A 26811-nucleotide genomic window follows, 5' to 3' on the forward strand; every position below is an offset into this window, starting at 1 on the left:
TCACTTCCTGCTCCAAACCGCTCGAACTAACAAAGATGGTGACGGACAGAATCTGAACTGGAGGATTCATAACGATCACAAACCAACGATGACATCACTGATGGTTGATGACATCACTGATGGTTGATGATGTCACTGATGGTTGATGATGATGACATCACTGATGGTTGGTGACATCACTGATTCAGAAATAATTATCGTGATCTTAAAACCCATGAGTCTAACCCTACAACAACACACACACACACACACGTACACACACACACACACACACACACACACACACACACACACACACACACACACGGAGGCCTCCCTCTGTGTTTTAACTAGCCTCTTCTCTCGCCCCAGCTTGCTAAGTTCTCTGAGGACACTCTAAGCAGCTACACCGAAGTGGTTTCCTCCCAGGTATAACCTCTTGCTGTCTCGCTCCTTCCACTCAACCCTCCCACGCTCGCTTGGCTCTCGAGTCCACCTGAACCCGCCTGTCTTCTCTCGCTCGCTGTCCCCGCCCCCTTTGCTCCTCCCCCTGTGGACACGGCTCCCTCCACCATCAACACCAATCATGTCTTTGATTTCTTCATGGACATCTGATTCAGACCACCTCTGATTCTCCACGTGTCACTTCCTTTTCTTTTCTCTTTGTTTTGTTGTACATTGGCTTTACTTTCTGTTGTTTTTTGTTTTTTTTATTCACCTTGCACGACATGTTATTTCTCTCCTTTGACTCTTTGGTTTTGATCACTCTTCATCTGTGGATTCACAGTCAACACTTCTTGGCCAAGCACCTCTGGATGTAAGTTTACACCGCAGCCATCTTTAAGATCATGTTCTCGCCTCATGGAGACAACTTCTGCTCCTGCACAGCTCCTCAGCCGCCCAATCATTGTCCTCCGCTGTTGCTGCGCTGTAGTAGCTCAAAGAGAAACGAGGCGACGCAGCAGTCATCAGCTGATCTGTCTTTCTGGACCTTTTGCATTGCTCCAGATGAATTAACCGGCGTTAGATGTAGGGACGAGGTGATGCCGAGAGGGACTGTCACTTGAATCTGTGTCTGACCTTCCACCTCTGCTTGTCTGCCTGCACTGCATGACTGAAAATCTGACCCAATATGTGCCGGTAATTCTTCAAGGTTTCCTCTCCTTGTGTCCTCTCCTTGTGTCCTCTCCTTGTCTGAGCTGGAGTTTTCACTTCACAGAATCAACTAAGGGTTAAATCTGTATTTAAAAGACATGCTGTATGTTAAAATATTCAGAGTTTAGTTATTTGGATGTGTTGGCTTTATTATACTTTGGTCTTGTTTAAAAGACTGCAGGTTAATGTGTGTGCATCACATCCAGAACAGCTCACAGTCAGTTCAAGCTGCAGGGAACATCTTTATACTGAAGTGAAGCCTTATATAAATAATACATCATTAACTTTTGTTGGAACAGTTTGATCAAAATAAAATGCAGCGTCAGGGTTTCCTTCTCTGTTTGAAACAATACAGCTGTAAAAATGTAAATGACCAATTGTCTAAAATAGCCTGTGTTAAATGAAAATAGAATAGAAATGGTATTGTCTCATTCTGGATCACGTTTGACAAGCTATTGATATACCATAAAAAGTCAATATACCACCAACCCCTTTCAATGCACTTTTAAAACAATCACAGCTCCCTGAAATTCACGAATTTTCCAGTTGTTTGTTCCAGATGTTTTAGATGTCAGTGATACAGGATACTTGGTTACTGTCGCTGACACCGTTGATCACTGAATGGAGAAACTCACCGACCAACAGTCCAACAGTCTCACTGCAGTCTAATACAGTGTGTGCATTACTGCTGCCACTTCTCCCAGCCTCAGGAAAAGAAAAGCCCTCGCTTCAAATTAAAAGCCCTCGCTTCAAATTAAAAGCCTTCTAGCGTTTTATACACAGTCCAGCCAAATTCTAGCTTTGGACCTCGTCATGTTTTAATGTATTGTAGAATGGCTGCCATTTAATTTCTAGGATGTTTTGTTTTTTCAATATTTACCAAAGTGTTTTATCCAGTTGCTTCATATTTCATAGACACGTGCTCATAGGAGACAAGCTGAAGCTACAAATTCACTTTAGCTTCACAGGAGAAGTTCTCCTTCAATCATGAACACATACAGATACACAGATGACTGAAGAATATCGTTTTCAGCATCTTTTAGATTATAATATTGTAACAAACATGTAAAGTGTGTTTGTTACAGTGAAACATTGTAAGAGAAGTTAATCCCCGTTTTTTATAGAGTATTTGACATTTCCTTCATCAGACGATGACTCTCACAATCTCACCAGCTGCTGTGTGGTATCTGTGTACATACTGTATCTATAAATAACAGCTGTAGTGTTCATCATGCTCACCAGGTTAGCATGCTAGCACAGCAGAGGCTGGAGGGACTGTCATCAGCGCTGCAGGTATTTTGATCAAAGTGTGGACAAACTGAAATGTGGACTCGATGAAGGCTCAGTCAGACAATCAAAGGTAATCCAGCTGTTAAACTATTTCACAAAAACTCTGCTGCCTGCTGGTGGAAAACTCAGGAACAGAAACAGGCAGCTTTCACACCTTTACTTTGGTGACACTGAACATTAATGTTGGACATAAACTGTTAAACATAGATGTGATTTCATACATAAAGCCCTCCTACACGCAGCAGCACTACTGCTGGTTTACTGTCTCAGTTCGTTGCTTTTTCAAATTCATGTAAAACTCTAACATAAAACCTGTCAGCTGTCACATTGTCCTGATTTATTGTGAGAACAGCTCAGAGAGGCTGAGATATTACATCCTGAACTGAAGAGATGAACTCCGCCCACAGGAAGTGAACTGCTGGATTCCTGCACACACAACTGGTCCTTTGTGACAACACAGTTTATACAGCCTTCATTTTAAATTGAACCCAGACTGACAAACTGTGCCACACTGTGTAAATATTTACACTGAGGATATTGGCTCGCTAAAAAAATGTTCCTGCAATGATGTATATGAATGTTCCTTTATTCTGAAAAGAGGAGACAAGGAAAGGAGTTCGATCAGAACGGTGCATTCAGTTTGTGTCCTGCTGATCCAGATGTGCATGGATGTGTTTGCTGCCGCGTACACTAGCTTCACCTCCTGGCCTTCTAGTGTAGAAGCTTTGTCCTGTTGATGTTGTGTAGCCCAATCACAAAGCTGATCAGGACTCAACTCTGTCTTTCAGGCAGGCAGGTTTCTGCTTCTTCCTTCTTCCTGAAAGCTGCTTTTTTTTCCCCTCAAATTTGTAGTTTGAATAACTGTAATTTTATTGATGAATCAATATGAAACATGTCATCAGCTTGGAGCATGCAGTGGAAAGCTATTCTCTCGTTTAATTTGTGTGTGTTTGTGTGTTTTGTGTGTTTGTGTGTTTTGTGTGCTCACATCTGCAGGAGATGCTGCGTTGTGTGTGGAGACACCTGGTTGGCGTCTTGAAGGGAGAATCTCATACACTCTGTTACACGTCCAGCCTTTTACACACACTGGGATCCGTCACTGTGAGTACTGCCATCGAGGCGGGAGTCTGCTGACCAGTGCTGCAATTTACATTTTTTATTTGGATATTATAACTAATATTATTTTAACAAAAAGTTTAGACATTGTGTGAAATGTAAATAAAATAGAGTGCAATGATTTGCAAATCATGAAAACACATTTAATTGAAAATAGACCAAAGACAACATATCAAATGTTGAAATCATTGTTTTATACGTGTAAATATGTCTCATTTTGAATTTGATGGCAGCAACATGTTTCAAAAATGGATGGTCCCTCCTCTTTAGCCTGGAGGATGCAGTGTCCACGATTTCCTAAAAAAAAAAAATCACAGACACTCATGGACAACATTTCCTTTTATTAAATACGGTGGTGTGAAAAAGTGTTTGTCCCCTTCCTGATTTCTTTTTTTTTTTTGCATGTTTGTCACTTAAATGTTTCAGATCATCAAACAAATTTAAATATTAGTCAAAAATAACAAGTAAACACAAAATGCAGTTTTTAAATGAAGGTTTTTATTATTAAGGGAGAAAAACAATCCAAACCCACATGGCCCTGTGTGAAAAAGTGTTTCCCCCTAAACCTAATAACTGGTTGGGCCACCCTCAGCAGCAACAACTGTAATCAAGCGTTTGCGATAACTTGCAACGAGTCTTTTCCAGCTGTGGAGGAATGTTGGCCCACTCATCTTTACAGAGTTGTTGTAGTAATTCAGACACATTGGAGGGTTTTCCAGCACCAACCTCCTTTTTAAGGTCATGCCACAGCATCTCAATAGGATTCAGGTCAGGACTTTGACGAGGCCACTCCAAAGTCTTCATTTTGTTTTTCTTCATCCATTCAGAGGTGGACTTGCTGGTGTGTTTTGGATCATTGTCCTGCTGCAGAACCCAAGTTGGCTTCAGCTTGAACATTCTCCTTCAGGATGTTTTGGTAGACGGTAGAATTCATGGTTCCATTTATCACAGCAAGTCTTCCAGGTCCTGAAGCAGCAAAACAGCCCCAGACCATCACACTACCACCACCATATTTTACTGTTGGTATGAGGTTCTTCTTCTGAAACGCGGTGTTACTTTTATGCCAGATGTAACGGGACACACACCTTCCAAAAAGTTCAACTTTGGTCTCGTCAGTCCACAGAGTATTTTCCCAAAAGTCTTGGGGATCATAAAGATGTTTTCTGGTAAAAATGAGACGAGCCTTAATGTTCTTTTTGCTCAGCGGTGGTTTTGGTCTGGGAACTCTGCCATGCAGCCATTTCTGCCGAGTCTCTTTCTTCTGGTGGAGTCATGAACACTGACCTTAACTGAGGCAAGTGAGGCCTGCAGTTCTTTGGATGTTGTCGTGGGGTCTTTTGTGACCTCTCGGATGAGTCGTCGCTGCTCTCTCGGGGTAATTTTGGTCGGCCGGACACTCCTGGGAAGGTTCACCACTGTTCCATGTTTTCTCCATTTGTGGATAATGGTTCTCACTGTGGTTCTCTGGAGTCCCAAAGCTTTAGAAATGGCTTTAGAACCTTTTCCAGACTGATAGATCTCAATTACTTTCTTTCTCATTTGTTCCTGAATTTCTTTGGGTCTCAGCATGATGTCTATCTTTTGAGGATCTTCTGGTCTACTTCACTTTGTCAGGCAGGTCCTATTGAAGTGATTTCTTGATTGAGAACAGGTGTGGCAGTAATCAGGCCTGGGTGTGGCTCGAGAAATTGAACTCAGGTGTGATAAACCACAGTTAAGTTATGTTTTAACAGGAGGGGGCAAACACTTTTTCACACAGGGCCATGTGGGTTTGGATTGTTTTTCTACCTTAATAATAAAAACCTTCATTTAAAAACTGCATTTTGTGTTATCTTTGACTAATATTTAAATTTGTTTGATGATCTGAAACATTTAAGTGTGACAGACATGCAATAAAATTGGAAATCAGGAAGGGGGCAAACACTTTTTCACACCACTGTATGTGTTTACATGAATTGCAAATAAATGCATTCTGTTTTTGTTCAACATTTTACACATCTGTTTAGGAAACGGGGTTGTACACTATTAATTAAGATAAGTAAATGTAGTTTTCATGAAGAGAATGTGATGAAATGATGCAGCTTCTTGGTTTTTAGATCCTTCAGAGAACAGTTCAGCTCTAATTAGACAGATTTCTATTCAACAAATGTACCAGTTCAGTAAACATTTAATAGTTTTTTACATTAGTAATGAATCATTCTACCAATCAGAAGTAACTTGATGTTATTGATGACAGCCACATAGTTATTTGTAGTTATATTGACAAACTGCTGGTAAGTTGTGTCTGAAGATATGAAAGTGATTGACAGAACCAAACGATGCAGGTGATTGTGCTCCAGTTCTGGTATTAACATGTGATCTGGACCTGCATAGTTAACCTGGATACAGATAAAACACATGTTAATGCAGGTGTCAAAACAAGCATTGAAATCAGTGATTGGACCTCAGCAGGTGAAGATGCAATTATTACAGTGTGAACGCATTCAGATTAAAAAGCCTCACGTGTTCAAAGATCAGCTGACTCAACGTCTTCCTGCTGCCCCAAGCAAGCATGGAAAAATGTACCGGTAGTTTAACACTGGGGGAAAGTAGAGCTCCATCTGGGACACACAATGTTTGTTCTAACTAATTCACATCTTGAGATAGCTGAAATGTATTTTAATACCAAATGTGAATGCAAACACCATGGATCAGATGTCAGATAAAGATCTCTTAATAGTAGATGTAAATTAATGTCACTGCTCTGAATCCTGCTGGTTCTGATTCTCCGAGTACCATCGTGACACCCAGACTTGTTTTGTTTGTGCAGATATATGTCTCTGAGATTTCTGCCTCCACTTCCTCACAATGGAGGTAAATGGAATTCCCTTTGTGGAGCTCAACGCAGTAAGAAATTACTTGTGAAAAATTCAACAGCTCAATTTCTGCCCAGAAACAATCTCTTTAGATTATTCACCTCAAACTGGATTTATATTTGATGCAAAGCTTTAACAGGAGTCCTCTATGTCCCTACAGACTTCCCCTGTGACCATGTCCTATATCTCCCACCATCACTGTGTTCAGCTTATTTCATTGACTTCACTTACTTAATGTTTGCTTTACTTAACAAACTACATCAGGTCCGGTGGAGCCTCAGACAGTAAGCGTGCAGCCACATACTGTAGGTACGACCCGTAACGTCGGATGAAAGTAGAAATCTCCAGTTGGAAGATGGTTGTCTGTGTTTTTCTGTTGTTGGTGCAGCTGAACGTTCACAGAGTGAAAAAAACACAGGAAGCCTCTTCAGAACCTGCAGTCAGGAGCCAGTGAGCTGACACGTCCTCTGTGTGTGTGTGTGTGTGTGTGTGTGTGCGTGTGCGCGTGTGCGCAGGTGCTGTGTTGTGTGGACAAGCAGGGCATCCTGTCGTGGCCGAACCCCAGTCCAGAGACGGTGCTGTTCTTCAGTGGACGAGTAGAACCACCTCACAACAGCCAGGACGACCTCAGAGACGACCTGTCCGTCAACTCCTACTGCCGGATGGAGACAGACGATGACAGGGATGAGGTGTGTGTGTGTGTGTGTGTGTGTGTGTGTGTGTGTGTGTGTGTGTGTGTGTGTGTGTGTGTGTGTGTGTCTGTCTGTCTGTCTGCCTGTCTTCAGTAGAAGTGTTGTGAGTGTTGTGTCTCCCCCTGACCTCTGTGACTGCTCTCCAGGCCCAGGAGGCCGAGGCTCTGCTCTGTCTGCCGGTCGAGTCCTCCATCCACCTGGGGGAGGGGCCTGAGCCCAGCGAGACGTCACATGACACGGCTCGCTCGTCTGACACCCTCCGGCTGCGGCGCTCCTGCCAGCCAGCGCACACTCGCGTTAAACACAACTCCGGATCCAATGTGAGCTTCAGCCATGACACCGAGGGAGGCGAGGATGACCAGGCGCAGGTAAGAACTGGACCGGAAACTCAAGCCTGTGAAAGAGTTGTAAAAGAAGACGAATATTATTTTAGGAGATTTAGGTTTCCAGTTAGAGGAACTGATGGCAGGACTGCGCTCACACGTGCTTTTTTCTATCAACATTGTAGCTATAATTCATGACACAAACAATCTGACAGCATTAAATGGATGTTGTACAACGCTGTGTAAAATGCAAATAAAATGATAATGCAATGATTTTCAAATCCTATAAACTCATATTTAATTGCAAACAGACCAAGGACAACATATCAAGTGTAGAAACTTAGAAATATTCGTGTTTTATGAGTAATATGCCACCAACACGTCTCAAAAAAAGTTGGGACAGGGTCAACAAAAGACTGGAAAAGTTGTGTAAAGATAAAAAAAAATTAAAAAATTAAAAAAAAAAACCTAGTGGAACATCTCACAACTAATTAGATTACCATGGCAACAGATTAGTAAATCTAATGAGTATTGGTATTGGTATTTTGAATTTGATGGGAGCAACACGTCTCCAAAAAGTTGGGATAGCGGCATGTTTACTACTGTGTTGCATCACTTCTTTTAACAACTCTGTAAACATCTGGGAACTGAGGACACCAGTTTCTGGAGTTTTGGAAGTGAAATATTGCCCCATTCTTGTCTGATAAAGGTAAGATCACCACCATCTAATATTGGTTTCCAACCTTGTCCCTTGTGTTCAGAGATTTCTCCAGATTCTCTGAATCTTTTAATGATATTATGAACCGTAGACGATGAAATCCACTAATTCTTTGTAGTTTTACGTTGAGGAACATTATTCTTAGATTGTTGAACTATTTTCCCAAACAATCTTTCAGAGTGGTGAACCTCTCCCCATCTTCACTGCTGAGAGACTCTGCCTCTCTGAAATCATCTTTTATACCCAATCATGTTACTGTTGCCATGGTAACCTCATTAGTTGTGAAATGTTCAACCAGATGGTTGTTTTTTTTAGCATTACACAACTTTTCCAGTCTTTTGTTGACCCATGATTCAAAATAAGCAGATATTTTTGATAAAACATTACAATTTCTCAGTTATTTGCAAATCATTGCATTCAGTGATCATTTACATTTTACAGAGCATCTCAACATTTTTGGAAACAGGTTTGTACTTTCATACAGAATGAGAACAATGACATGGTGGGTCTGAAGGTGGCATCACTTGATTGGCCTCCACAGTTCAGACTGTGTTGTGATGTTGTGTGTTTGTCTGCAGGACTTTGCGCTGGGCTGTCCCGAAACGGAGGCTGACGACTTTGTGTGCGACTACCACCTGGAGATGCTGAGCCTGTCGCAGGACCAGCAGAACCCGGCCAGCATCCAGTTCGACGACCTCTCCTGGCAGTGCCACCTGCCCTCCCTCAAGCCGCTGGGCCTCAACATCATGCTGAACCTCTGCAACGCCAGCGTCACCAAGCAGCTGTGCCGCTTCTCGGACCACCTGTCCAACCTGGCGCTGCAGGAGAGCCACGGCACCGTGCTGCCCGTCTACGTGCCCTGGGGCCTCTGCGAGCTGTCCCGGCTCATCGGTGAGGTTTACTGCAGCGATCACATCTTATTCAGATGATCTAGTACTGAAATTTCAACCTTGAAGTTTTCTTCAGAGAGAAAAGCTGATGTGACCACTCGGCATGAATTATAGATGAAGACGGTCTTTTCCTGCAGTCTGAGCAGAGATCTCATGTGGTTGTTAGGATTTTAGGAGGTTTTGATGCCTCAAGTTGTTTCTGTGTTTATGATGTGTTGGAGTCAGTGTTTCACCTGACTAAAAGTCACACATAATTTTTACATTAATAAGTCATGTAGACATAATGTCGACCTGCTGGCTCGCTGTCACTTAAAACACTTTCTCTTTTATCTTTGAAAAAAAAAAAAAAAAAAAAAAAAGCTGCTTTTTCTCAGACTGACAGATGTCAACTAGACTTGATGTTTCAGTACTGGATTAATGAAGTGTGTGTGTGTGTGTGTGTGTGTGTGTGTGTGTGTGTGTGTGTGTGTGTGTGTGTGTGTGTGTGTGTGTGTGTGTGTGTAGGGTTCACCCCCGGTGCCAGGGAGCTGTTTAAACAGGAGAACCACTTGGCTCTGTACCAGCTGCCAACTGGAGAGAAGACCAAAGAGTTCACGTCTCGCCGCCTTCATTACTTCACCAAACGCCAGCCGCCCCTCTCCCACCTGATCTCGCTGTTCGTCCGGGACTCCTCCTCCAGTGAGTCCTCCTCGTCTCCTGTCAGGTTTCAGCTGGAGCTGGAGGTGCTGTGTGTGTCCGGGTCGTCTGATTCTCATCACCGCATCGTCTCAGGAACATTTGGAGGGAATTTCTTCAAACTTGACACAAACATTCATTCAGACTCGAAAATGAACTGATTTGATTTTGGGGGTCGAAGGTCACCGTGCCATCAGATCAGACTGGCAAATGTGGGAACTCCCCGCCCTCTTTTTGGGGGAAAACAAGTGACCCTTGCTGTTGACTTCAATGTAAAATATGGTTATAAAACCAAACCACCAGCAGTAAATTAGTTTATGAATGAACCTAAAACACCAAGTGAAGTACATGTACTGTATGTCCACTCTGCTCTGCCACAGACCACACTAGATAGATCAAAAAGTCCCTTCAGCATCAAGCTGGTGCTACAACCCCACTCAGTGGTCGGAGGTGTCCCGTACGGACATCTAATTTGACCTAGTTGGTCTCCAGGTGAGAAAATGACCACAGTCATATTGAACTGTTCAGTCCTGCTCTCCAAACAGTGTTGTAGCTGCCATCAGCTCTTACTTCTGACTCAGCTACATAGTGAGTGGCGCCCTAAAGCCCTTCTATCAGGATCTTTTGTAGGAGCTAGTTCAGCGTTTTTCACATGATTGTTGGTGCAACTAACCACACGGCAGCTCTTCAGCACAACAGTATTATTTAAACCGCTTCGTTTAAAGCAGAAGTTTAGAGAAAAGTCTGAACTTCCTCTGGTTCACTGTGTGTGATTGTTTTCCCCCAGAGAGAGAGAGAGAGGCGTGGTGGTGACAGCAACGCCGGTCTGAGCTATAATGTTGTGCAGAAACACTTTTCTGTTTGTTATTCAGCCCCATAACTCAGGAACAGAAGATTATCAGCACACTTCCATCCTGGTTTAGTGACTCTTCTGTGCTGTCGGGTTGTGAAGCGTCCATGTTTCAGGACCTGAAGCTTTTCTGCAGCAACATTCATTTTAAAGCATCATCTGTTCTGGTTGTTCAGCTGATGTTCTTCTCTTGTAGATAACATCCAGATGTTGTCTCACGGTTCAGCCGACCTCATCCTGGAGGCCTGCACTGACTTCTGGGACGGGACGGATATCTACCCCCTCTCAGGCTCCGACAGGTACGGCACAGCGTCTGTCTCCGCCCCCCCGGGTGAAGTCATTTATATGTCTACGTCCCTTCAGTCTCTATTCTTGTTTTGACCTTCTGTGTTTCAGAAAGAAGGTTCTGGATTTCTACCAGCGCGCCTGTCTGTCAGGTTACTGCTCCGCCTTTGCCTACAAACCCATGCAGGTGTCCTTGTCCAGCCAGCTGAATGGGAAGTGCGTGGAGCTGGCCCCCGGTCCCTGCCTCTTCTCCGGGGTGGAGCTGCCCTCCACCACCCCCATCAAAAACAGCTTCTGCAGGAACAGCTGGAGCTCCGACGGTACGAGTCAGCGACAGAAGGACGGAGAGTTAAAGTAACGATGCACCTCTCATGTCCTGTCCGTCCCTGTGGTGTCCACAGAGGGTATCGGTGAGGGCGTGGAGCGGGAGGACTGTGTGCAGGCCCTCAGCGGGCAGATCTTCATGGGCATGGTGTCGTCCCAGTTCCAGGCCAGGCTGGACACGGTCCGGCTCATCGACGCTCTGGTCACCGCCTGCATCCGCTTCGTTTACTTCTCCATGGACGATGAACTTCGCAGCAAGGTGAGCAAACACGAGCTCATGAGAACAGACGAGACCTGGGTGAACATTTATCCTTTTCTATTTTACACCATCAATGTGGATTTCCCAGCATGCAATTGCTTCCACTCCAGAGTGGCTGAAACACTGGCTAATATTTATTTATATTTATTTTATATTTATAAGTATTCAGTGCAGTAGTGACTGTAATAAAAGACTTTATTAATCCCTCAGTGAGGAAATGTAATCATCATAGCAGCTTAAGAATACAGTACAGTGTATAATAGTATACTGCTGTACGCAGTACAGTACAGTGGAGTATACTGCTGAAGTGTTTGTGGTGATGTTGTATATGACAGCTGATGTGTGTGTGTGTGCGTGTGCGTGTGTGCATGTGTGTGTGTGTGTGTGTGTGTGTGTACAGGTGTTTGCAGAGAAGATGGGTTTAGAGACAGGCTGGAACTGTCACATCTCTCTGACCCCGAACGGAGACAGTCCCTGTGATGGAGGTCCATCCAGTCCGAGTCACGGCTCCCTGCACGAAGACCTCAACCAAGGTTGGTACATTGAGTTGTGTTTCTGCTGGCTGCCGCTTCAATACATCCAGAAACATCAACTGGCATCGCTATCTTTCTGTTAGGCGGCTTTAGAAATGAGTTCCCCTTTAACCCAGTAATTTCACCACCTTCACTTTGAAGCTCATGTCTTGGTCATTGTTGTGAACCATTCATGCTGTAACTTTCATTCTTTCATTTTATAATACTTACTGATTTTTTATATTAGCCTTCATATCAGGGTAAAGGGTCATTTTGCCTTGTTTTATTTTCACATATCTTACATCTTGCGTCTCTGTGTGAGGAAGACTCGCTGCGCTATTTAACCAAGAAGAAGAGGAGTGAATTTGAATGCAGCGTACAAACTAACCAGCTCATCAAACATGGTTAAATCATTTAGACGGTAAAGTGAAGGTGCTCAAAGAAGTCAAACTCTGGAGGGAGAAATTCTCTGTTCAGCTTCAGCTTTGTTCCTCATCAAGTTTGTTCCTCAAATTCAGATTGTCAATCAGTGAAGTGGAAGTTTGTAAAGCGTTTTTTTAAATGTTTAATGTCTGGTCTTCTGTTGTGGGACTCAGATTCTCGGGATGAAGCAGAAGGTCCGTTGCTGCCTGAAGAAGAAGCCCACTCTGACCTGGCCAGTTTCCAGCCCACAGACAGTGACGTGCCCAGCTTCCTGGAGGACTGCAACCGGGTACCGATCTTCATCTCTACCGTCACACCAGTGAAAACACAGCTGTCTTCTCCCGACAACAGAGAAAATATCTGTTTCCGTTTTATAATCAGCTCACAGACTTCTCTCTCTGTTGCTCTGATCCGATGGTTTTAGTCTGATAACCAACTGAACTGAGTTGAATTTGGTGCGAGCATGTTGCTTCTTCGCTGTTCTTCTTCTCCCTGCTGTGACGTCCCTCCTCTCTCTCAGGCCAAGTTACCTCGCGGGATCCACCAGGTCCGTCCTCATCTGAAAAACATCGATAACGTGCCTCTTCTGGTGCCGCTCTTCACCGACTGCACGCCTGACAGTGAGTCTTCTTTCTGGGTTTTATATCCACTTTTATCAACATGTTCTGCTTTCATCTGCTCCTCCAGAGGAAAAGTAGATTTCAGATTAATAAGAAACCCATCAGGCCTGAACTGATGATCCCAGTTACTGTCTCTTTGTTCAGTGTGTGACACCCACAGTGTTTCTTTTATCTGCAGCCATGTGTGAGATGATGAAGATCATGCAGGAGAACAGAGAGGTCACCTGCTGTCTGGGAAGCTCCGCCAACTTCCGCAACAGCCGCCTGTTCCTGCAGAGCAACCTCAGGTATGCACACGTTCATAAGAATTCATGTAGAAGTGTTTCTCAGCCTCGTCTTTCTGCATTTAAAGGGTGTCAGATATCTTCTCCAAGAAGTAATGATAGTTATCTATCAACGGTGTCATTGAAATTTCCTCCTCCTATTGTGGAGTTTGTTTTCTATATCTGTAATTATATTTTGAGTCATTGGTTCATATTTGCTTTTGTGTCATAAAGTATGAGTCAGCGTTATCATCCTTTGTTATAACAGTTTAAACAAAGCACAGGCAGCTCTTCTAAAGCTGTTACAGGTGATTTACTGACTCATCTCTGACAAACCAGACAATATATTTACACTTCACTATCTGCATGTGCAGATTTTACAAAAGGTAAGTGAGGAGATGTTTTACTGTGATTCGGATGTACTGGCCCTTTAAGGGCTCCTCATAGAAAACCAGTGGAGTACATACTGATCATATAATAGTTACACAATCTGCTTCATATTCAGACCCCTTCACTATTTCAACACTGTGTAGTTTTGTAATTATATTTTTAATGGGTAAAATAAATAAATAATAATGACTGAAGAAAACAAGCTTTTAGAAATGTTTGCAAACTAAAATCAAAACTAGCTTGAAACATTTTTAAGGTCTAACATCTTACACTGCATGTCAAGAAAAACAATCCAAGCAACTCTGTAGATTTCCACAATAAAACTGAGGCGAGGCATCGATGAGGGCGGCGCTATCAAACTGTTTCTAACCAGCACATTGGAGACCACTGGGAGTATTCGTGGCCAAATGAAGTAACCGAGTGTGAAAGGCCGCGATCAGGGAGGCCATCAACACAACCATCAACACAACCATCAACACAACCATCAACACAACCATCAACACAACCACATCAACACAACCATCAACACAACCACATCAACACAACCATCAACACAACCATCAACACAACCATCAACACAACCACATTAACACAACCACATCAACACAACCATCAACACAACCATCAACACAACCACATCAACACAACCATCAACACAACCATCAACACAACCACATCAACACAACCACATCAACACAACCATCAACACAACCACATCAACACAACCATCAGCACAACCACATCAACACAACCACATCAACACAACCATCAACACAACCATCAACACAACCACATTAACACAACCACATTAACACAACCATCAACACAACCATCAACACAACCACATCAACACAACCATCAACACAACCACATCAACACAACCACATCAACACAACCACATCAACACAACCATCAACACAACCACATCAACACAACCACATCAACACAACCATCAACACAACCACATCAACACAACCATCAACACAACCATCAACACAACCAACAACACAACATCAACACAACCACATCAACACAACCATCAACACAACCAACAACACAACATCAACACAACCATCAACACAACCACATCAACACAACCATCAACACAACCATCAACACAACCAACAACACAACATCAACACAACCACATCAACACAACATCAACACAACCAACAACACAACATCAACACAACCACATCAACACAACCATCAACACAACCATCAACACAACCATCAACACAACCACATCAACACAACCATCAACACAACCACATCAACACAACCATCAACACAACCACATCAACACAACCATCAACACAACCATCAACACAACCACATCAACACAACATCAACACAACCACATCAACACAACCATCAACACAACCAACAACACAACATCAACACAACCACATCAACACAACCATCAACACAACCAACAACACAACATCAACACAACCATCAACACAACCAACAACACAACATCAACACAACCATCAACACAACCACATCAACACAACCATCAACACAACCACATCAACACAACCATCAACACAACCACATCAACACAACCATCAACACAACCACATCAACACAACCAACAACACAACCAACAACACAACCATCAACACAACCAACAACACAACCAACAACACAACCAACAACACAACCATCACTGAACAGAACCAGACGTTCTCTGCAGAGATGGGAAAACAACAATCTCAGCCACTCAAAGAAACACACAATGAGAGACTTTGGAGTTCGAGAATCACGATTCTCTGGTCTGATGAGACAAAAACTGAACTCCAAACTAATACTATTGCTGGTGCAGTGACCTCAGACTGGACTGATGGTTCAGCCAGACTTAAACCCTGCAGGAGATGGAGGTCACATGACGGGGAGATACACTACTCACTTCCAGGTGTACTCATTTACCAAAGATCTCTTAAAAGTGAACTTTCTGCCAACGAGGCTTCTTCAAAGTATTAAATTATGGGTCCCAATTGTTGTTTTTTTAATAAATTACTTTTGACTGTCTTTATGAGTTTTTAAGTGTTTATTGATGAGGGGGAAAATGTCAGTTCCATCACTTTAAGTGTGCAGAAACTGAAGGTTTCTGAAAACTTCACTACAGCGACTGTGACAGTAGAATAATCCTGATTGGCCCACATTCGAGTTGTCCCGCCTCTCGTCTCCACAGCATCGCCTTGGACCCTCTGTATCCGTCCCAGTGCTCCTGGGAGACGTTCGGCTACGCAACCGGAGGAGGTTTTAACGGAGAGGTCGAGGGACTGTCTCCTCTGAGACTGTCGGGGCAGCTCAACAGTCTGGGCTGCTCCGCTGCCTTCCACCAGGGGGAGAGCGTCAGCATGGTGAAGCTCATAGAGCAGGTCAGACACACACACACACACACACACACACACACACACACACACACACACACACACACACACACACACACACTCACGCTCTCAGAAAGTCACACAGATGTTACATTTGTTAATGAACTTCTGGGTGAATGTGTTCCAGGCCCGACACACAACCTACGGCATCCGCAAGTGCTTCCTCTTCCTGCTGCAGTGTCAGCTCAGTTTGGTCATCATCCAGGTGACAGAGGAGCCTTCATCACCTCTCAACATCTGGCTATTCACACTCTCTTTGCAGCGTGTAGATGTCTACAATAGTAAATAACTAACTGAAGTTGCTCTGGTGTCTGTATGCAGTTCTTGGCCTGCCTGGCTCAGCTTCCTCCTCCCATGAACACCACCGACATCCTGTGGGTGTCCTGCTTCAGCTACCCGCTGCTCAGGTGCACACACACTGTTCGCACCTGACATCTCATGATTCGGGGTTATTTAGCTGTGTCATTGTAATGCTGGGTTTGTGATGTGTTGGCAGTGTGTCTCTTTTGGGGAAACCACCTGACAGCTCCGTTATGACAGTCGCCACCGGGAAGAACCTGGACGCCATCCCAAGAAAGGTCGGTTCACACCTCAGTCAGATCTGTTTCTGGTTTCTAATCGGTTCCACGATCTCTGATAACGCTCTGACAAAACTACTGTTCACCAGTGTAATGAGCTGGGTAGTGATAGGAAACTCCTTCCAGCCAAGTAGAAAGTCTTTCCCTCTGCAGCCTCATGTTTCTGTAGAAGACTTATTTTGAGTACCAGTAAGAGGCTGATCTTAGGTTAGGTTAGGTTAGGTTAGGTTGGGTTAGGTTGGGTTAGGTTAGGTAGCTACTTTATTAATCCCTGAGGGGAAATTTTTTTCTCTACAGCAGCATACAGAAGCAATAAGATAATAATAGAATAATAGAAAAGCAATAAAATAGCAGTAAAAGTACAGTATATATCTATATATATTATATACAAACAACCAAGAAACACAGTCAACAGTGTTATTGTTGTGTGATGGATTTTGCCAGAGGTGAGTTATTGTACAGTCTTATTGCGGTCGGCAGGAATGATCTCCTGTATCAGGAACGATCTCCTGTATCTGGAATGATCTCCTGTATCTGGAATGATCTCCTGTATCTGGAATGATCTCCTGTATCAGGAATGATCTCCTGTATCTGGAACGATCTCCTGTATCTGGAACGATCTCCTGTATCTGGAACGATCTCCTGTATCTGGAACGATCTCCTGTATCTGGAACGATCTCCTGTATCAGGAACGATCTCCTGTATCTGGAACGATCTCCTGTATCTGGAACGATCTCCTGTATCTGGAACGATCTCCTGTATCAGGAACGATCTCCTGTATCAGGAACGATCTCCTGTATCAGGAACGATCTCCTGTATCTGGAACGATCTCCTGTATCAGGAACGATCTCCTGTATCAGGAACGATCTCCTGTATCTGGAACGATCTCCTGTATCAGGAACGATCTCCTGTATCAGGAACGATCTCCTGTCTCAGGAACGATCTCCTGTCTCAGGAACGATCTCCTGTATCAGGAACGATCTCCTGTCTCAGGAAAGATCTCCTGTCTCAGGAATGATCTCCTGTATCTGGAATGATCTCCTGTATCTGGAATGATCTCCTGTATCTGGAATGATCTCCTGTATCTGGAATGATCTCCTGTATCAGGAACGATCTCCTGTATCAGGAACGATCTCCTGTATCTGGAACGATCTCCTGTATCTGGAACGATCTCCTGTATCAGGAACGATCTCCTGTATCAGGAACGATCTCCTGTATCTGGAATGATCTCCTGTATCTGGAACGATCTCCTGTATCTGGAACGATCTCCTGTATCTGGAACGATCTCCTGTATCTGGAACGATCTCCTGTCTCAGGAACGATCTCCTGTATCAGGAACGATCTCCTGTCTCAGGAAAGATCTCCTGTCTCAGGAAAGATCTCCTGTCTCAGGAATGATCTCCTGTATCTGGAATGATCTCCTGTATCTGGAATGATCTCCTGTATCTGGAATGATCTCCTGTATCAGGAACGATCTCCTGTATCAGGAACGATCTCCTGTATCAGGAACGATCTTCTGTATCAGGAACGATCTCCTGTATCAGGAACGATCTCCTGTATCTGGAACGATCTCCTGTATCTGGAACGATCTCCTGTATCAGGAACGATCTCCTGTATCTGGAACGATCTCCTGTATCTGGAACGATCTCCTGTATCTGGAACGATCTCCTGTATCTGGAACGATCTCCTGTATCTGGAACGATCTCCTGTATCTGGAACGATCTCCTGTATCTGGAACGATCTCCTGTATCTGTCCTTGTGACAGCGGAGCTGGAGGAGTCTTTTATGATGCATTTCACTTTTTCCACGTATATTTCAGCAAATCACGATGCATTGGTCACATATCTTGAAAACAATGACATCATCTAAAACATGCTTACAGTGCAGACTGATAGACAATCATCCTGCCCTGCAGGAACAAACCTTTACTGGTTATGTCAGACATTTTGTTCAGCTGAAAACGTATTAAATCCTCATTTGAGCTGCAGGATTCATTTGAATACTCAGATCAACAGGAAACGTGTTTCTGTAAGTTGCTGTGAGTGATGCACGTGTTTTCTGTTTCGGTGGTGAACTGCCTGTAGTCTCCGTCTCATTCTGTCCTCACGTCGTCCTCTTTCCACAGACTCAGAACTACTTCCTGGGCTGCTTCCTGCTGAAGTTCGGCCTGACGGTCTGTGCCTACCTGTTGGCCTTTGGGTTCACCCTGCTGGCAGTCTGTCCCAAAGGCACCAACCTGACCTTCGCCGACAACACCACTGTCAGCTGCGGCTGCCTTTACACGGCCAGGTAGGAGGAGCTCCACCTGCAGCGTATCTCGCTTCATGTTTGGAAGATATTGATGGTAAAGTGAAGAGAGAGAAGCAGACTTCCTGTTTGTGTTGAGTGGAGAGTTTTCCTCTGACTGCAGCTCCTCCGACGAGGCTCTTCGTTGGTTCTCTGAGTTGTCCAACGGCCTGCTGCTGACTCAGAAGGTCATGGCCGGCTTCCTCGTCTTACACACAGGTGAGACGTCTCAAACGTACACAGTATAAAACAACTCCCATGTTTTCACGTGGTTCCTAAAGTCCTCCCTCTCCTCCGTTCTCCAGTGGTGATCTCTCTCAGCTACGTCCACCGCTCCCAGCCTCTGTGGAGGAAGAGTCCCTTCAGCAACACCTGGTGGTGTCTCACCGTGCCTGTGGTGTAAGTTATCACAACATCTGGATACATGCTGGTCTCTGTCGTTTGTGTGCTTTACAGATGTTCTTTAAGACGTTCACATTTCCAGCTGAAACCAGCTGTTAGCAGCTTCTTCCAGAAACTCAGCTGTTTGCACCACAGACTGGATATAAAAGTGTTCGTAGCTTCCGGGTCTGTAAAATGGTTCTGATCCAGAAGTGTCTTCAGCTGCAATCCCAGCGAGTGCCACTAGAGGTCGGCTCCAAAAAGCCTCCGGCTCCATAGACTCCCATTCAACTTCTCTCATCAAATCCAAAGTGAATAAAATGTGTCCATCAGTTATCTCGGTGTTGTTAGCTAAAGTCACTCCTTCTTATTAGTTTTCTGGAGGTCCATCTGAAAATAATCCCTCATTCATTAGAAAAGAAGATTCAAGAAGACCTGTTTTTGGGGGCGTGTCTGTTTGATTGACAGGCCTGTGGTGCAGTCAGGTTACAGCTATATATAGAATCTGAACTGGAGGCGGATGACGTCACTGTTGGCTGATACTTGATCTGGATTCATAAACTGAGGCTGAGTTTATACTGGATTCATGTAGATACTCTTCCTACTACAGGTTTTGATTTACAGTTTTGTGTCAGATTTCATTTGTTGCTTGATGGAACGATTGTAAATGATGCACCAAAATATATTCTACTGTTGACCTCCCATCTGTCCAAACACAAGATAACCTGACCGTCACCCGAAATACTTTAACCAGAGTTCCTTCATTGTTTTAACATTCACTCCAATAAAATAAACTATTTAATATAAATCCTAAGTTCCTGATGTTTCAGCCCTTTCTATATTAACCCCTCGCTCCCTGTTCACCAGACTGCTCAGCCAGATCGTTCAGGCCACGGTGGATTATCAGTTGTGGCGCAACCAGCGCAGCCTCCTGACCTTTGACCTGGGCGACATCCCGCTGGAAGCCTGGCTGCTGGTGTCTCTGTCCCCGCTGCTGGTGGTGCTGGTCAACGAGGTGGTGAAGCTGCATGAGATCCGGTAAGAGACACAGACAGACGTTAAACATGGAAGATCCGGTCTGAAGTTCGGAGGAGGTTCCTGCTCCTGCAGGATAGTAACGTGCACGGAGCAGGAGGACGCAGCAACTATTAAAGTTCACACTAATAACTGAAGTTTACCAAGTGCGTTTCTGTGTTTTCACTGTGAACCTGAAACTTGAGCAGAGAAACATCAGATTTAGTGTCAAACCTGAGAAATCGGCAACAGAGACCATTGAAATGTTCCAGAAAGCTAAAAGCAGAGACTCATCGAGCCGAGCGAGGCGTTCAAGACTGAAGATAGTGGTGCCGAAGAGTTTATAAAACTTTTTGAATTGTCTTTGATTTCTGATGAAATGAGACCTAAAACATCATCCGTCCTAAACATAGATGAAGAGAAACCAATGAAAAAACAATGAGACTAAAATGTTTTTGTTGGTTTAACTATTTATCAAGAACAATGAGCCAATATTAAATATCTGTGATTAGCAGGATCAGCAGTTAATTCAAAGATGAAATCAAGGTCAGCGGTTTGAAGTCAACGTGATGATGAGAGAGTGTGTTTCATTTAAAGAACAGGGATGGAAAGAAATGATGGATGGTATGAAATCAATGCGGTTGATCTATCTGAATTCAGTCGGCAGCCGTCTCCATGGAAACAGCGGTGCTGTGGAGATGGCAGAAAGAAGCAGGAGGGAAAAACAAGCAGACGTCATATTACAAGAGATAATGAAGGGATCAGCGTGGGATTATTGGGGATGATTGACGGATGAGATCAGTCATTGGTTGTCTCTCCAGAGCAGCGACGTGCTGTGACGACGCAGCATGCTGAGCTCTGATTGGTCCCCTCTGTCCGTTTCAGGGTGCGAGTTCGATACCAGAAGAGACAGAAGCTGCAGTTCGAAACCAAGCTGGGGATGAACTCTCCGTTCTGATGGGATCCCTCTGAGGAAGAAACGGGGAACCGCTCGGCCCGTTGTGGGAACCAGGAGAGGTCGCGGTGCTGGAGGAGCCTCTGTTACCACGGCAACCATCAGGACGTCTCAGCAGGAGCTCAAAACACGTTTCAGCTCCCGGGTCTGTTTTCTGGAAACGGCTGATGAGAGAAAAAGGAAGAATCCAAAGTGTTCATTTCCACTGAATAGAAACAGAACCAAAACTATTTATTTTGTGGTTTTCCTTAGTTTTAACGGCATGAGGAATGTTTTCTGGAGAGGTTTGTGCTCGCTTCTCCATCACCGGCTCCAAGTCCCCAACCGGACACCAAATACTGATGTGAAGTTCATTTTATTTTCAGCCAATGAGACACATGGAATTGTGGCGAATCATGTGACCAGTGTAGCCTTGATTCATCTGACACACGGACGTGTTTCTTCATTGACTGGGAACCCAGTAGTGCTGAAAACAGACGGCAGTGTGGAGCTGCAGAGCCCCGAAGTCTGTAATAATCACACCAAGAATTATTCACAACCTTTTAAAGTCTTGTTGCTGTTATGGAACGTTTTAGAATAACTTGTAAATTTTAATTCGAGTTTTACAGGACATCATTTTATTTGATCATATTTTTTCATTGGTAATGTCTTTTTATGACGGTGGTATTTCACAGTTCAGGTTAGCGGCGTGGTTGTTGCTGCTGTGAGAGGCACCACTTTCATAAAAAAGGGACGTTATGCAATGAAACCTGACGTTGGTTTATTTGATATCATTCTTTTTTTTTTTATCTAGTATTACACTCATTGGGGCTCCACATGCAACACAGGACAGCGTGTTGACACTACCTCTGAACAAATGTGACAGAAACTTTTCAAGCTGGTTTTCTGCAGCTTTCTGTAATTCAGTCACTGTATTCGCCGACAACACGATGCTCTCTATTATTTTATTGTTCGTTTCACAACAAAAGCTCCTTGTTGTTCCTGAGCTGAACCTGCTGCAGCACAGCAGGAGGTGAAGATGAAGAACTGAATCAGTTTGGTCATCGTAGTGAGTCCCTTCTTCATGTGGGTTCACTCTGTTTGTAATAATGTTCATTCTGGGGCGCTAAACACACCCGAGTTTCTCCAAAAGGTGCTTCATATCATTCGGTTGCCTTTTTACTCGTTTCATCTGTCAGACCTCAGCAGACAGGAGCTCAGGATACTTTTCAGTTCTGGAATATAAACCAATGAATAACGAAGCGGATTTCATCAGCAAATTTTATTAAGAGTATTAAGATGAAGATATCAGATTTCCTATTTGATTGGCTGAAGATCGTCCCGTAGTATGTGACTTAATCTGCTTGATTTCTGGGCTGCAGACAGACGGAAGCTGTGCAGCAGACATCTGTATCATCGCCGGTCTGCAGTCGGGCTGCCGTGTGTGTGTGGTGCTATCTTCACTTCACATTGATGCTGTTTTAATACTGCAATTGGTAATGCATTACTTCAGTGATCAGTTTCAGAAAATGTATCACACCCTGAATCAATATTGTGACATTTCTTTTATTCTCTTAATTGATGTGTAAAGTCAGTCATATTTGTAAATTACAGCTCACAAGTTATTCTGATTTTTTTTAAATTATTTTCCACTGTACGAAATATTAGTAATAGAGGATTTTATCATTCCTAAACCTCTGGCCCCTTAATTCTGGTGTATCCTGATCTAAAGGCAGCGTCTGGGGATTCAGGTCACGGCTGCAGCTACCAAACTCTGAGGATTTTATATTCTAGAGTTAAACAGCGTCTCTTGGTGGATATTTTACACTCTGACTTCAGTGTCAGTATGTTTAAATTTGACTGCTTTCAGGACAAAAATGATTAAAGCAAAAGGAATTCAGCAACTTTTGTGGGAAGGAGAGTTTGTGAGATTTTGTCGTGGGGGGGATTCGAACTCACAACCTCAGTGTTGCAACAGGCTGCAGCCCCGTTTCACCTGTGCGACAGCTCTGACGTGTGTGCCTGTTTCTACTTCATCCACAGCTACGACGGCTCCTACATGTTTCACGTTTGAAGACGGGGGTGCATGCGAGTGGGGACAAGTTAAAATGTGTAGAAGCACAGTTTGATTTTCTGGTTTCATGGCACTAAAGTAGTCGTGATCACTCGTGGATGTGATGAAACTACTGGTGACGGTTTTAACACGAACATTTCAATACAACAAGAAAACATTCATGATGACATTTCTTTTTTTTGGTTTGCCCTGTTTTCTACTCTTTTATATGCGGACAAACATTGGGGACATGCTGCATGAACACCATCCAGTGAATGCTCCGTCTCCACCGATCTGTAAATGTTCTCTAAATAGTTCTGCTGTTCTGGTCACAACACGGATGGACTCCGTCAGCCTGGGCTTCACGCTGTGTGCTGCCACACCTCCGGTTTACCTGTGCAGGGCTGATGGACAATGTTCACAAGACACATAAATGTATATTTTGTATTTTTTGACAGATTTGTTTGTGTATTGATTATGTTATGTTCATAAATATGCTCTTTTATTTATATGATTGTTGCCTTGTTCACGTTTTTTGAGACCGTTGTGTTACGATGCTGCAGACGTCCGTCAGGATGCCGAGGTGTTCCCAGGTCACAGTACATCTTCTCTCCAGCATGTCCTTGTCTGCTCTGGCTTCTGCTTCCAGTTGCTCTGGAAAACATCCAAACATCCAGCAGCAGCAGCAGCAGGAGGTGCTGACTCATCCAGTTCTCATCCATCTCATCTCAGTTCCATTCACGGCGTCAAGAAGCCAACAACACGATGTCGTCTGATGGTGATGGAGGACGGATTCACACCGTTCACTAGAGCTACAGTCAGACTTTTACATGAAGGAACATCGTTTCATTCAAGCTAAATGAGTTCACACACACACACACGTAACCCAATATACAGTGGGTACAGAAAGTATTCAGACCCCTTTAAATTTTTCACTCTTTGTTTCATTGCAGCCATTTGCTAAAATCAAAAAAGTTCATTTTATTTCTCATTAATGTACACTCAGCACCCCATGTTGACAGAAAAAAACAGAAATGTAGAAATTTGTGCAAATTTATTAAATAAGAAAAACTGAAATATCACATGGTCATAAGTATTCAGACCCTTTGCTGTGACACTCATATTTAACTCACATGCTGTCCATTTCTTCTGATCCTCCTTGAGATGGTTCTACTCCTTCATTGGAGTCCAGCTGTGTTTAATTAAACTGATTGGACTTGATTAGGAAAGGCACACACCTGTCTATATAAGACCTTACAGCTCACAGTGCATGTCAGAGCAAATGAGAATCATGAGGTCGAAGGAACTGTCCAAGGAGCTCAGAGACAGAATTGTGGCAAGGCACAGATCTGGCCAAGGTTACAAAATAATTTCTGCAGCACTCAAGGTTCCTAAGAGCACAGTGGCCTCCATAATCCTTAAATGGAAGAAGTTTGGGACGACCAGAACTCTTCCTAGACCTGGCCGTCCAGCCAAACTGAGCAATCGTGGGAGAAGAGCCTTGGTGAGAGAGGTAAAGAAGAACCCAAAGATCACTGTGGCTGAGCTCCAGAGATGCAGTAGGGAGATGGGAGAAAGTTCCACAAAGTCAACTATCACTGCAGCCCTCCACCAGTCGGGGCTTTATGGCAGAGTGGCCCGACGGAAGCCTCTCCTCAGTGCAAGACATATGAAAGCCCGCATAGAGTTTGACAAAAAACACATGAAGGACTCCCAGACTATGAGAAATAAGATTCTCTGGTCTGATGAGACCAAGACTGAACTTTTTGGCGTTAATTCTAAGCGGTATGTGTGGAGAAAACCAGGCACTGCTCATCACCTGCCCAATACAATCCCAACAGTGAAACATGGTGGTGGCAGCATCATGCTATGGGGGTGTTTTTCAGCTGCAGGGACAGGACGACCGGTTGCAATTGAAGGAAAGATGAATGCGGCCAAGTACAGAGATATCCTGGAAGAAAACCTCTTCCAGAGTGCTCTGGACCTCAGACTGGGCCGAAGGTTCACCTTCCAACAAGACAATGACCCTAAGCACACAGCTAAAATAACAAAGGAGTGGCTTCGGAACAACTCTGTGACCATTCTTGACTGGCCCAGCCAGAGCCCTGACCTAAACCCAATTGAGCATCTCTGGAGAGACCTGAAAATGGCTGTCCACCAACGTTCACCATCCAACCTGACGGAACTGGAGAGGATCTGGAAGGAAGAATGGCAGAGGATCCCCAAATCCAGGTGTGAAAAGCTTGTTGCATCATTCCCAAGAAGACTCATGGCTGTACTAGCTCAAAAGGGTGCTTCTACTCAATACTGAGCAAAGGGTCTGAATACTTATGACCATGTGATATTTCAGTTTTTCTTTTTTAATAAATTTGCACAAATTTCTACATTTCTGTTTTTTCTGTCAACATGGGGTGTTGAGTGTACATTAATGAGAAATAAAATGAACTTTTTTGATTTTAGCAAATGGCTGCAATGAAACAAAGAGTGAAAAATTTAAAGGGGTCTGAATACTTTCCGTACCCACTGTATGTCCACACATACAAGGAAATTAACTCCAGCTGTAACTTCTCTCTCAACATGCAAAAACAGACTGTATTATATTATTTATTATGGCTGAGTAGAGTAGACACAATTATTCATCTTTCTTTTGTATGTTATATAACATATTTGACTGAATCAAACCTGAAACTGCTGACTAAGGCTAATCGTGATTCTAATAACTTTGATGAGGATTTGTCCTTTAGACACCATATAAAGCAAATCTCCAGAACTGCCTTCTTTCATCTACGTAATATTAATAAAATCAGGAAAATCCTTCCTCAGCGTGACGCAGAAAAACTCATTCATGCGTTTGTTACTTCTAGACTAGATTATTGTAATTCCTTGTTGTTAGGATGTCCAAATTACTCATTAAAAACCTGCAGCTGATCCAAAATGCTGCAGCAAGAGTACTGACGGGATTTATCCGCCCACCTCTGATCCCGGTTCTGTTAACAGATGCTCCGCCCACCTCTGAGTCTGGTTCTGTTAACAGATGTTCTCCACCTCTGATCCTGGTTCTGTTAACAGATGCTCCGCCCACCTCTGAGCCTGGTTCTGTTAATAGATGCTCCGCCCACCTCTGATCCCGGTTCTGTTAACAGAAGCTCCGCCCACCTCTTATCCCGGTTCTGTTAACAGATGCTCCGCCCACCTCTGAGTCTGGTTCTGTTAACAGATGTTCTCCACCTCTGATCCTGGTTCTGTTAACAGATGCTCCGCCCACCTCTGATCTTGGTTCTGTTAACAGATGCTCCGCCCACCTCTGATCTTGGTTCTGTTAACAGATGCTCCTCCCACCTCTGATTCCGGTTATGTTAACATGTTCTCCACCTCTGATCCTGGTTCTGTTAACAGATGTTCTCCACCTCTGATCCTGGTTCTGTTAACAGATGCTCCGCCCACCTCTGATCCCGGTTCTGTTAACAGATGCTCCGCCCACCTCTGATCCTGGTTCTGTTAACAGAAGCTCCGCCCACCTCTGAGCCCGGTTCTGTTAACAGATGTT

The 26811-nt window shown here is 43.9% G+C and overlaps 1 protein-coding gene across 1 annotated transcript in view; it reads left to right on the forward strand.

The window, feature by feature from the left end:
• Positions 1-23775, forward strand: part of tmem94 (transmembrane protein 94) — a 41992-nt gene extending 18217 nt beyond the window's left edge. The window contains 22 exon segments of the mRNA XM_069168520.1: positions 352-408; positions 3421-3525; positions 6911-7084; positions 7234-7455; positions 8707-9019; positions 9523-9696; positions 10740-10842; positions 10940-11148; positions 11230-11411; positions 11812-11944; positions 12520-12635; positions 12867-12966; positions 13145-13253; positions 15817-16006; positions 16146-16223; positions 16340-16425; positions 16515-16596; positions 18722-18885; positions 19007-19101; positions 19188-19281; positions 20131-20301; positions 21163-23775. Of these exon segments, the coding sequence (XP_069024621.1) occupies positions 352-408; positions 3421-3525; positions 6911-7084; positions 7234-7455; positions 8707-9019; positions 9523-9696; positions 10740-10842; positions 10940-11148; positions 11230-11411; positions 11812-11944; positions 12520-12635; positions 12867-12966; positions 13145-13253; positions 15817-16006; positions 16146-16223; positions 16340-16425; positions 16515-16596; positions 18722-18885; positions 19007-19101; positions 19188-19281; positions 20131-20301; positions 21163-21235 (3030 nt within the window). The 3' untranslated portion in view covers positions 21236-23775.
• Positions 23776-26811: the final 3036 nt, after the last annotated feature.

The sequence above is a fragment of the Embiotoca jacksoni genome, unplaced genomic scaffold, assembly GCF_022577435.1.
Source record: "Embiotoca jacksoni isolate LCO1_2020_lvr unplaced genomic scaffold, fEmbJac1.0.p SCAF_40, whole genome shotgun sequence".
Classification (NCBI taxonomy): domain Eukaryota; kingdom Metazoa; phylum Chordata; class Actinopteri; family Embiotocidae; genus Embiotoca; species Embiotoca jacksoni.